The following is a 13,643-nucleotide window of genomic DNA, read 5'->3' on the forward strand; positions in this document are numbered from 1 at the left end:
TCAATGCAATCCCTATCAAATTACCAATGGCATTTTTCACAGCATTAGAACAAAAGATTTTACAATTTGTATGGAAAAAAAAAAGACCCTGAATAGCCAAAGCAATCTTGAGAAGGAAAAATGGAGCTGGAGGAATCAGGCTCTCCAACATCAAACTATACTACAAAGCTACATTAATTAAGACAGTATGGTATTGGCACAAAAACAGAAATATAGATCAATGAAACAGGATAGAAAGCCCAGAGATAAACCCATGCACCTATGGTCACCTAAACTATGACAAAGGAGGTAAGAACATACAGTGGAGAAAAGATAATCTCTTCAATAAGTGGTGCTGGGAAAACAGGACAGCTACATGTAAAAGAATGAAATTAGAACACTCCCTAACACCATACCCAAAAATACCCTCCAAATGGATTAAAGACCTAAATGTAAGACTGGACACTAGAAAACTCTTAGAGGAAAACATAGGAAAAACACTCTTTGACATAAACCACAGCAAGATCTTTTTGGACCCCACCTCCTAGAGTAAGGAAAATAAAAACAAAAATAAACAAATGGGACCTAATAAAACTTAAAAGTTTTTGCAGAGCAAAGGAAACCATAAACAAGACGAAAAGACAATCTTCAGAATGGGAGAAAATATCTGCAAACAAAGCGACAGACAAAGGATTAATCTCCAAAATACACAAAAAGCTCATGCAGCTCAATATCAAAAAAACAAACAACCCAATCAAAAATGGGCAGAAGACCTAAATAGACATTTCACCAAAGTAGACATTTCACCAAAGTAGACATACAGATGGCCAAGAGGCACATGAAAGGCTGCTCAATATCACTAATTATTGGAGAAATGCAAATGAAAACTACAATGAGGTATCACCTCCCACCTGTCAGAATGGCCATCATCAAAAAATCTACAAACAGGGCTTCCCTGGTGGCGCAGTGTTTGAGAGTCCGCCTGCCGATGCAGGAGACACGGGTTCATGCCCCAGTCTGGGAAGATCCCACATGCCGCGGAGCGGCTGGGCCCATGAGCCATGGCCGCTGAGCCTGTGCATCCAGGACCCATGCTCCGCAACGGGAGAGGCCACAACAGTGAGAGGCCCACGTGCCACCAAAAAAAAAAAAAAAAAAATCTACAAACAATAAATGCTGAAGAGGGTGTGAAGAAAAGGAAGCTCCTTGCACTGTTGGTGGGAATGTAAATTGACACAGCCTCTATGGAGAACAGGATGGAGGTTCCTTAAAAAACTAAAAATAGAACCACCATATGACCCAGCAACCCCACTACTGGGCATATACCCTGAGAAAACCACAAATCAAAAGGACACATGTACCCCAATGTTCATTGCAGCACTATTTACAATAGCCAGGACATGGAAACAACCTAAGTGTCCATCGATAGATGAATGGATAAAGAAGATGTGGTACGTATATACAATGGAATATTACTCAGCCATAAAAAGGAATGAAATTGGATCATTTGCAGAGATGTAGATGGACCTAGAGTTTGTCATACAGAGTGAAGTAAGCCAGAAAGAGAAAAACAAATATCATATATTAACACATGTACATGGAATCTAGGAAAATGGTACAGATAAGCCTACTCCTGCAGGGCAGGAGTAGAGACACAGACATAGAGAACAGACATGTGGAAACAGGGGCGCAGGAGAGGGTGGGACAAATTGGGAGATTAGGAATGACATATATACACAACCATGTGTAAAATAGATAGCTAGTGGGAACATGCTATAACACACAAGAAGCTCAGCTCAGTGCTCTGTGATGACCTAGATGGGTGGGATCGGGGGTGGGAGGGAGGTCTAAGAGGAAGGGGATATATGTATACATATAGCTGACTCATTTCGTTGTACAGCAGAAACTATCACAATATTGTAAAGCAATTACACTCCAATAAAAAAAAATTTTTTTAATACACACAGGAAAACAATGCTACATCTTCCTAAAAGCCACCCTCATACTTAAAGACATACCAGACACATTAGAATGGAAGGGAGAGAGTGAGAATGGAGACAAGGGAAGAGAGGAGAGCGTCCTTGTTCTATTCAGTGATTACAAGGTGCTGTGAAGTCACTGGGGAAGATTAACTCCATTCTGTGCACTTGAGAACAATACAAAAGGACATTCAAATGGGTTAATAATGTAAGTTGATCAGGAAAGATCTCCCTGAAGAAATGGCATTTCAGTTGAGACTTGAAGGATAATTGTTACTGATCTCGAGTAGTAGATTTTCCTTCATTTCTGCGTTCAGAGGAACTATTGGACTGAGTGTCAGGACAGTAGCATGCTTCCTGGGTCAGACAGACTCGTCTCGAACTCAGCTAATTTCAAACAAGGCTCTAACCTCCAAATCTCTATTTTGTCTTACACTCTAAATAAAAATTTTTTTTAAGTTAGTTTTCAGTCAGATCTGTGTCAGAGTTTAGATCTTACTGATTGTGTATGTGTTGTTGTTGTTCAATGGATATTATAAGCTCAGAGAGGTTTCTGTTCTCCAAGAATAATGAACTCCTCACACCCACTCTCCACACCCCTAGGTTTGTTCCTCTTTTGTGTTTAATGAGACTTTGACGTTCAAAGGGGTTCTGTTTTTTAGCCCGTTATATCCTGTTTTCTTCTGATAAATATGATTTCGGAATGTAATATCACTTCATGTTTGCATAGCTTAACTCCTCAGCTAGAAAAATAACAGCAGTAAATACATGTACCTGGTAACACGAGGACAGGCCTAATACATTCAATTTCTCTCATTTCTCAAGGTCGCTTCATACAATCTGACCATATTATAGGGGTTTTAAAATGTAAAATGAAGCAGCCTTCGTTTCCAAGTTCTTTTATTCACATATACTCCAATTGGATACATACAGAAACAGTCACAATCATCAAACTCCTTGCTGAAGGATAGCAGCTATTCTCAGACTGCCTCCATTTTTTAGAGTTCTTCAGACTGACATTAATACCATAAGGACCCTAAGCAAGCAATGTTTCCCTTTTTCCTGCCTCCGGACTCCTTGAATCCGTGGCTCTGGAACAGGAAGACCCTTTTCCTGCCGGTCCATTGCATGTGGTAAAGAGGGAAGGAATAAGGGCTTTCCTGGTGGCACAGTGGTTGAGAGTCCGCCTGCCAATGCAGGGGACACGGGTTCGTGCCCCAGTCCGGGAAGATCCCGCATGCGGCGGAGCGGCTGGGCCCGTGAGCCGTGGCCACTGAGCCTGTGCGCCCGGAGCCTGTGCTCCGCAACGGGAGAGGCCACAACAGTGAGAGGCCCGCATACCGGAAAAAAAAAAAAAAAAAAAAGAGGGAAGGAATAATTTCCTGTCAAAGGGAAGAAGACTCTCTTTGAACCCAGAAGCCCCTTCCGGTCTGGACTGGAGCCTAGACCTGTAGGGAAAGGCCTTCCTCCCCCACGCCAGTTTTTGCATGTACACCTGAAAGAAATCACTTTGTCCTTACCTGGAGAATCTCTGCCTTGAGTCATGGAGGAATCCAGCCTGATTACCGTCACTAACAAAGTCACCACCCAGGGAACCCAGCTAGAATCCATTCTGGAAGAAAACAAGCGAGACAGAAAAATCGTCCACCTCTTCAGAATGGGGCTTGCCCACACACAACTCAGTCAAAAATATTCATGAAGAATAGAGATACCTTCCTGGCCTCCCCAGGATTGGAAACTCCTCACATGGATAACCAATCAAGACAGAGGAGCTTTGTGTCATTAGGTGCTGGGTAGAATACTTTCATAAAGTTGTTACCACTCAAGAACTCTTTACCTGCAGAATCACTGGCAGCAGTTTAGGTACATGGAAACCAGCTAGGAGAAAAAGAAAAAACTACTCTGCAAGGTATGTGTTCTTAGAAGAACTGGGCAGATTGTTTATCATGGATCTTACTATCTTCATATAGCACTGTCCCTGGCCTGCTGTGACTAATAGATCTCCATGCTGATGGGGTCGTTCACATTGCCTACAGAGAGTGTGTAAATAAAGAAGACAGTAGACAGCATTCTGAAGCATGGACCTTATGAGGAGTTAGGGAAAGGATTATCAGAGAAGAAATTGAAGAGACTGAGAATTACCTGAAGAGGATTTACTGTAAACCAAGATGGGGGAAGAAAAAAAAAAAAAAAAAAAAAAAAAACATGGAGAGAAGATTCTCAAAAGAATAAAATGCTGCAAAAATGGCTAAGAGGATAAAAGAGAAGAAAGCGTTATTGCATTTTATAAGTAATGGGGCACCAAAAACCTTCAATGGAACAGAGTGTTAAAGGTAGAAGCAATATTCCAGAAAGGTAAAGAGTGAATTAAAATGAGAAAATGAAGGCAGCAGATATAAGCAGTCCTTCAGGAATTTTGGAAGGGAAAACAAGGGAAAAGATGAGACTCTCTCTTGAGAGAAAAGCAACACTAAGGGAAAATTGCTTTTAAGCTAGAAAAGACCTTCCTAAGTTTCTGAGTCAAGTGAAAGTCACCTGTACTTAGGAGAAATTGAAGATAAAAAGGAGAAGAAAAGAGAAATTACTCTCCAAATGTTGACTGGAATCCAAATAATTGTCACACATGGCAATAAAAAGAGAAAGACTTTTTCAGACACATGAATGAAATAGGAAGATTTGGGGTGATAAAGAGGGGAATGAGGAAGTTCCAGTTGTGTGACTTCAATAAACTCAGTTTAGAACAAGGCAAGATCTTCTGCTAAAAAGAAACTGGAAAAAAAATATTTGATAACCAAGGAAAGCAAGACTCCTTTTTTGCCAAAGTGGTCTGTAAGTGCATTATCATTTAATTAGCATCTCACTCTATGGCCCAATATTGTGGACAGTGCAAGATGAAATAGACATGTTTCTTGTCCGCAAGAAATGTAAAACCTGGGTGGAGTGACAGGGAAACAATCCACTGTAATGTCAGGAAGAATCAAATCAACATTGGAATGCTTGAGCACGCAAGAAGAGAAAATTCTAACTGTCTAAGAAACAGTTCATGATATTTGATACATGTGGCCAAGAGATAATTTTATAATTCCACGTTTGTGCATGTGGACAAAAGAGAGGAAATAAACAGTTAAACAAAAACTGTATCTGGAATTCCTTAAAAATTACTGATTAGCCACAATAAATATGTATATATATTTTATACACACACACACACACACACACACACACACACACACACACACACTACTTCATTGAATGAGAAGATACAATAGAATTTTTTTCTCCTTCATTTCCCTAAAGGAACACATACTTTGATGGATGTGTAATATGGGATTATGATGTTAATTGACCAGGTGAGCCTGGAATACTTGAATTATGCCTTACCAAATATGCTGAGATGCCCTCAGAACAGCTCTACCCATAAATGCGATAGCAAATTGTAAATCAAAGGTTTTATTAGCTGGTCAAATCCCTGATACTCTAATGGAGAGTTTTATGATAAGCTTCTGTGAAGCATGATACCCCAAGGAAGGTCTCATGTTCCCACTTTTACTGCTAGCCAGCTGTAAATCCTGAAGGATTAGAACTTCCAAGCATATGAAGTGTGGGAAGAAGAAAGATGACAGGGGGAGTCAAGATGGCAGAGCAGGAGGACACAGAGTTCACATCTCCTCACAACTAGGGCATCTACCAGGCACTGGTGGGGGACCTTGGACACCTAAGGGGATAGGAGGAACCCCCGCACGACTGGGTAGGACTTGGGAGGGAGGGAAGGGAGGAGGAGAATTGGGGTGGGACAGGACCCGCACCGCTGAGGGGTGGTTGGGGGAGGGAAGGGGTTCCCATGCTCAGAGGGGCCCACTTACAGCAAGAGAATTAGCGGAGATGGGGATAGACTTTGGGGGGATCGGAGGATGGGAAAGGAATGGGTCCAGCTTCCCCCCCATGTACTTGGGCCCCGAGGAGCCTGCTGGAGCCCCAGGCCTGAACCTCCGCCTTCCGAGGCTGCCTCCAGGCATGCTGAGCCTAAGCCCTGCCCTGCCATGCCTCTCAGGAGCTGCATGGGTCCTGAGCATAGGCCCCGCCCCCTAAGCCCCACCCCCGCATAAGCTCCTCCCCACCCCCCTGGCCAAGGACTTTTCTGGACCCTCTTTCTTTTTTTTTTTTTCTGATGTGGTTTTGCTTTGCCTTGTTGTTGTTTCATTTATTTTTTTTCCTAATGTATTTTTTACTTTTTTAATTTAATTTAATTTTTTATTCTTTGTTATTCTTTTTTTTTTTTGCTGTGCCACACAGCTTGTGGATTCTTGGTTCCCAGGACACCAGGGGTCAGGCCTGAGCTCCTGTGGTGGCAGCACCAAGTCCAAATCACTGGACTAACAGAGAGTCTCAGACCCCAGGGAATATTAATCAGAGTGAGGTCTCCCGGAGGTCCTCATCTCAGCACCAAGACCCAGCTCTTCCCAATGGCCTTGCAAACTCCAGAGCTGGAAGCCAAAGGACAAACAACCAGTAGGACAGGAACACAACCCCATCCATCAAAAAAATGAGATGACAAAAAAATATGTCACAGATGAAGGAGAAAGGTAAAAACCTACAAGACCAAATAAATGAAGAGGAAATAGGCAACCTACCTGAAAAAGAATTAATCTTTACTGGTGATAGCAAAGATGATCCAAAATCTCAGAAATAGAATGGAGGTACAGATCAAGAAAATACAAGAAATGTTTAACAAGGACCTAGAAGAACTAAAGAAACAAAGAAACAAAGATGAACAACACAATAACTGAAATGAAAGATACACTGGAAGGAATCAATAGCAGAATAACTGAGGCAGAAGAACGGATAAGTGACCTGGAAGACAGAATGGTGGAATTCACCACCACAGAACAGAATAAAGAAAAAAGAATGAAAAGAATTGAGGACAGTCTCAGAGACCTCTGGGACAACATGAAATACACCAACATTCGAATCAAAGGGGCCCCAGAAGAAGAAGAGAAAGAGAAAGGATCAGAAAATATTTGAAGAGATTATAGTCAAAAATTTCCCTAACATGGGAAAGGAAACAACCACCCAAGTCCAGGAAGTGCAGAGACTCCCATACAAGAGAAACAATAGGAGAAACACACCAAGACAAATATTAATCAAACTAACAAAAATTAAATAAAATGAAAAAATTTTTAAAGCAGCAAGGGAAAACAAAAAATAACATACAAGGGAATCACCAAAATGTTATCAGCTGATTTTTCAGCAGAAAGTCTGCAAGCCAGAAGGGAGTGGCAGGACATATTTAAAGTGATGAAAGGAAAAAACCTACAAAAAAGATCACTCTACCCAGCAAGGATCTCATTCAGATTCAAAGGAAAAGCTTTACAGATATGCAAAAGCTAAGAGAATTCAACACCACCAAACCAGCTTTACAACAAATGCTAAAGGAACTTCTCTAAGTGGGAAGCATGAGAGAAGAAAAAGACCCACAAAAACAAACCCAAGACAATTAAGAAAATTGCAGTAGGAACATACATATCAATAATTACCTTGAATGTAAATGGATTAAATGCCCCAACCAAGACCCAGACTGGCTGAATGGCTACTAAAACAAGACCCATATATGTGCTGTCTACAAGAGACCCACTTCAGATCTCGGGACACATACAGACTGAAAGTGAGGGGATGGAAAAAGATATCCCATGCAAATGGAAACCAAAACAAAGCTGGAGTAGCAATACTCATATCAGATAAAATAAACTTTAAAATAAAGACTGTTACAAGAGATAATGAAGGACACTACATAATGACCAAGGGATCAATCCAAGAAGAAGATATAACAATTATAAATATTTATGATTTAAATAAAATAAATATGATTTAAATATCCTCCCAACATAGGAGCACCTCAATACATAAGGCAAATGCTAACAGCCATAAAAGAGGAAGTCAACAGTAACAGTAATAGTGGGGGACTTTAACACACCACTTACACCAATGGACAGATCATCCAGACAGAAAATAAAGGAGGAAACACAAGCTTTAAATGACACAAGAGACTAGATAGATTTGATTGATACTTATAGGACATTCCACCTGAAGCAGCAGAATACACTTTCTTCTCAGGTTCACATGGAACATTCTCCAGGATAGATCACATCTTGAGTCACAAGTCAAGCCTCAAAAATTTAAGAAAATTGAAATCGTATCAAGCATCTTTTCTGACCACAACACTATGAGATTAGAAATCAATTACAGGAAAAATAACTGTAAAAAACACAAATACATGGAGACTAAATAGTGCACTACTAAATAATCAAGAGATCACTGCAGAAATCACAGAGGAAATTAAAACATACATAGAAATAAAGGACAACTAAAACACGACGACCCAAAACCTATGCGACGCAGCAAAAGACTTTCTAAGAGGAAAGTTTATAGCAATTCAATCTCACCTCAAGAAACAAGAAAAACCTCAAATGAAAAATCTGACCTAGAGACAGAAGAACAAAGAAAACCCAACGTCAGTAGAAGGAAAGAAATCATAAAGATCAGAGCAGAAATAAATGAAATAGAAACGAAGAAAACAATAGCAATGTCAATAAAACTAAAAGTTGGTTCTTTGAGAAGATAAACAAAATTGATACACCTTTAGCCAGATTCATCAAGAAAAAAAAGGAGAGGATGCAAATCAATAAAATTAGAAATGAAAAAGGAGAATTACAACTGACACTGCAGAAATACAAAGGATTATAAAAGACTACTATAAACAACTATATGCCAATAAAATGGACAGCCTGGAAGAATTGGACAAATTCTTCAAAAGGTACAACTTTCCAAGGCTGAATTAGAAAATATAAACAGACCTATCACAAGTAATGAAATTGAAACTGTGACTTAAAATCTTCCAACAAACAAAAGTCCAGGCCCAGATGGCTTCACAGGCAAATTCTATCAAACATTTAGAGAAGAGCTGACACCTATACTTCTCAAACTCTTCCAAAAGATTTCAGAGGGAGGAACACTCCCAAATTCGTTCTATGAGGCCACCATCACCCTGATACCAAAACCAGACAAAGATATCAAAAGACAAAAAAATTACAGACCAAGATGACTGATGACCATAGACGCAAAAATCCTCAACAAAATACTTGCAAACAGAATCCAAAAACACATTAAAATGATCTTACACCATGATCAAGTGGGATTTGTCCCAGGAATGCAAGAATTATTCAATATATGCAAATCAATGTGATACACCATATTAACAAATTAAGGAATAAAAACCATAAGATCATCTCAACAGATGTAGAAAAATCTTTTGACAAAATTCAACACCCATTGATGATAAAAACTCTCCAGAAACTGGGCATAGAGGGAACTACCTCAACATAATAAAGGTCATATATGACAAACCTACAGCAAACATCATTCTCAATGGTGAAAAACTGAAAGTATTTCCCTAAGATCAGGAACAAGACAAGGATGTCCACTCTCACCACTATTATTCAACATAGTTTTGGAAGTCCTAGCCATGGCAGTGAGAGAATTAAAAAAAATAAAAGGAATACAAAATGAAAAAAAAAGTAAAATTATCACTGTTTGCAGATGACATGATACTATACATAGAAAATCCTAAAGTTGCCACCAGAAAACTACTAGGGCTAATCAATGCATTTGGTAAAGTTGCAGGATACAAAGTTAATGCACAGAAATCTCTTGCCTTCCTATTCACTAACAATGAAAAATCAGAAAGAGAAATTAAGAAAACAATCTCATTTACCATCACAACACAAAGAATAAAATACACAGGGATAAACCTACCTAAGGAGGCAAGAGAACTGTACTCAGAATACTATAAAACACTGATGAAAGAAATCAAAGATGACACAAACAGATGGAGAGATATACCATGTTCTTGGATGGGAAGAATCAATATTGTGAAAATGACCATACTACCCAAAACGATCTACAGATTCATGCAATCCCTATCAAATTACCAATGGCATTTTTCACAGCATTAGAACAAAAGATTTTACAATTTGTATGGAAAACAAAAGACCCGGAATAGCCAAAGCAATCTTGAGAAAGAAAAACGGAGTTGGAGGAATCAGGATCTCCAACTTCAAACTATACTACAAAGCTACATTAATTAAGACAGTATGGTATTGGCACAAAAACAGAAACATAGATCAATGGAACAGGATAGAAAGCCCAGAGATAAACCCATGCACCTATGGTCACCTAAACTATGACAAAGGAGGTAAGAACATACAGTGGAGAAAAGATAATCTCTTCAATAAGTGGTGCTGGGAAAACAGGACAGCTACATGTAAAAGAATGAAATTAGAACACTCCCTAACACCATACCCAAAAATACCCTCCAAATGGATTAAAGACCTAAATGTAAGACTGGACACTAGAAAACTCTTAGAGGAAAACATAGGAAAAACACTCTTTGACATAAACCACAGCAAGAACTTTTTGGACCCCACCTCCTAGAGTAAGGAAAATAAAAACAAAAATAAACAAATGGGACCTAATAAAACTTAAAAGCTTTTGCAGAGCAAAGGAAACCATAAACAAGATGAAAAGACAATCTTCAGAATGGGAGAAAATATCTGCAAACAAAGCAACAGACAAAGGATTAATCTCCAAAATACACAAAAAGCTCATGCAGCTCAATATCAAAAAACAAACAACCCAATCAAAAATGGGCAGAAGACCTAAATAGACATTTCACCAAAGTAGACATTTCACCAAAGTAGACATACAGATGGCCAAGAGGCACATGAAAGGCTGCTCAATATCACTAATTATTGGAGAAACGCAAATCAAAACTACAATGAGGTATCACCTCCCACCTGTCAGAATAGCCATCATCAAAAAATCTACAAACAGGTTTTCTCTGGTGGTGCACTGTTTGAGAGTCCGCCTGTCGATGCAGGAGACACGGGTTTGTGTCCCGGTCTGGGAAGATCCCACATGCCTTGGAGCGGCGGGCCTGTGTGCCATGGCCGCTGAGCCTGTGCGTCCAGAGCCCATGCTCCACAACGGGAGAGGCCACAACAGTGAGAGGCCCGCGTGCCACCAAAAAAAAAAAAAAAAAATCTACAAACAATAAATGCTGAAGAGGGTGTGAAGAAAAGGAGCCTCCTTGCACTGTTGGTGGGAATGTAAATTGATACAGCCTCTATGGAGAACAGGATGGAGGTTTCTTTAAAAACTACAAATAGAACTACCATGTGACCCAGCAATCCCACTACGGGGCATATACCCTGAGAAAACCACAATTCAAAAGGACACATGTACCCCAATGTTCATTGCAGCACTGTTTACAATAGCCAGGACATAGAAACAACCTAAGTGTCCATCGACAGATGAATGGATAAAGAAGATGTGGTATGCATATACAATGAAATATTACTCAGCCATAAAAAGGAAAGAAATTGGGTCATTTGTAGAGATGTGAATGGACCTAGGGTCTGTCATACAGAGTGAAGTAAGCCAGAAGGAGGAAAACAAATACCATATATTAACACATATATGTGGAATCTAGAAAAATGGTAGAGAAGAACTTAGTTCCAGGGTAAGAATAGAGACATAGATGTAGAGAACAGAGGTGTGGACACAGAGAGGGAAGGGGTGGTGGGCAAAATTGAGAGATTAGGTTTGACGTAAATACACTACCATGTGTAAAATAGATAGCTAGTGGGAACCTGTGGTAGAGCACAGGGAGCTCAGCTCAGTGCTCTGTGATGACCTAGACTGGTGAGATCATGTGGAGGTAGGTGAGGGGAATGTCCAAGAGGAAGGGGATATATGTATACATACAGCTGATTCACTGCGTTGTACAGCAGAAACTAACACAACATTGTAAAGCAATTATACTCCAATTAAAAAAAAAAAAAGATGATGGGTCACAAAGGGACCCTTTTCAAGATGGCGGAAATAAGATCCAGGAAAGAAAGGTGAAATGCAACTTTGTAACCTTTAATGTCCTCTGGCACCCCTTCCCTGATACTCTTAGTAAACATGTCCTGCCCTGGGATCTGAGCCATCCAAAAAATCATTTCTTCCCCTGGGAGGTCATGACAGGTAGAATAAGAAAAAGATGCAGTGGTATGGAAGACGTTACTAGGGTTCACCAAGTTTCTCTACTCCTTAGGCATATGGAAAAACTACACCACCTAGTATCTGGGACTAGGTATATCTCTCTGGGATACATCCCAGAGACTAGTTCTAGCCAATGGTTACTGGACAAAAGGTTCTTGGTCAAAGAAGGTAACTACCAATTCCTGACTCTTTTCCTCTCCCACTACTGTAACCAAGCAGGACCCTGTGAGGCCTTCCCAGAATAGAACCCCACCCATGTCCTCTGCCTGCCTTTGGTCTTAGAAAAACTTTAGTCAAAGAATAAATTTAATCAGAGAAGTGAGAAAAAGGAAGATAGTCAAGCAAGACAAAACAATAATACTTTAGCCATTAAATGTAGTGAAGCACCTTTAGTTCTTCCTCAAGGGCTATAAATAATATTGTAAGCCATGTCCTTTGAGCTGTTTTGCAGATACTGAAATCCCCACCTGGTGGGAGAAGTTAACTGTACACTGCCCAGAAGCACATAGACCCCAGACCAGTTGGAACCAGAAGGTTGATGATGCTGACTTCCAATTACCTCACCACCAATCAGTCAGAAGAATGGCCACGAGCTGACCACGCCCTGCTCCTTGAACACTGTAAGACTCCTCACTACCCCCTCCAAGGCAGGACACACAGTCTTGAGGGCACTAGCCTGCTGTCTCCCCATTTGCCTGGCAAAGAAATAAAGCTATTTCTTTCTACTTCATCCAAAACTCTGTCTCCGAGATTTAATCCAGCACCGGTGTACAGAGGTCGAATTTCGGCAACACTACCAAGTCAACTAAGACAGCCTTGTGTTACATAAAATGTTGAAACCAGAATATAAAAGCAGTCTAATTAGATGAGTCATCAGGGAAAGAAGCTGCGCTAGAGGATCACCTGAACCTACAAGAGACACTACATGAATGAGAAATAACTTGCTTAATTAAGGCAATTGGTAGTGGGAATTTCGTGGCAGTCCAATGGTTAGGACTCCATGCTTCCACTGCGGAGGTTCCAGGTTCGATCCCTGTTCAGGGAACTGAGATCCTGCAAGCCAAGCGGTGAGGCCAAAAAAAAAAAAAATGCACTGGTGGTTGTTGTTACTACAGCCTCACTTAACCTGACTAATAGGACAGGAACCAGAATGTACCCTCCTCCCCACATCCCTCAGGTAGGTTAGAATATTCATGAATTAGAAGCCTGACCACAGGCCAGAAATTCAACTCTGTGTACAGATGTATGAGCCATGGTTGTGAGTGCTTCTTCTAGAAGTGGATGGTTGTGTTGCTCCCAGTTGGAAGGGTGTGTGTGACACTGAGTAGAAAGGTGGCAATCAGAAGGAACTCAAACCACTGAATTTTAATTTCCTTCTTTCTTCATACAAACACTTACCTCAGTCTTTCCTGTGTATCTCATCTCATCTGGAAATAGAGAAAAATGTTTTACTTGAGGCTAAGTGGATGAGGACATGATATGGGGGTGATCAGAAGCAGTAAAAGCAGGAGATGACAAGGCTGCTTATGCCTAAGCCTGTCTCCCCTCCTCTGCAGGCAGTACCCCAGCTGGGCTTCTGCAGAA

At 40.4% G+C, this 13,643-nt stretch overlaps 1 protein-coding gene across 2 annotated transcripts in view; it reads right to left on the bottom strand.

Moving 5' to 3' along the window:
• Nucleotides 1-13,643, bottom strand: part of LOC131764033 (HLA class II histocompatibility antigen, DO beta chain) — a 48,485-nt gene that overhangs the window by 11,951 nt on the left and 22,891 nt on the right. For both annotated transcript variants that reach the window (XM_067005988.1, XM_059076939.2), the window contains one exon: nucleotides 3,479-3,570. In XM_067005988.1, the coding sequence (XP_066862089.1) occupies nucleotides 3,479-3,570 (92 nt within the window). The remainder of the gene's footprint in view (nucleotides 1-3,478; nucleotides 3,571-13,643) is intronic.

This window comes from Kogia breviceps, chromosome 10 (genome assembly GCF_026419965.1).
Source record: "Kogia breviceps isolate mKogBre1 chromosome 10, mKogBre1 haplotype 1, whole genome shotgun sequence".
Taxonomy (NCBI): Eukaryota; Metazoa; Chordata; class Mammalia; order Artiodactyla; family Physeteridae; genus Kogia; species Kogia breviceps.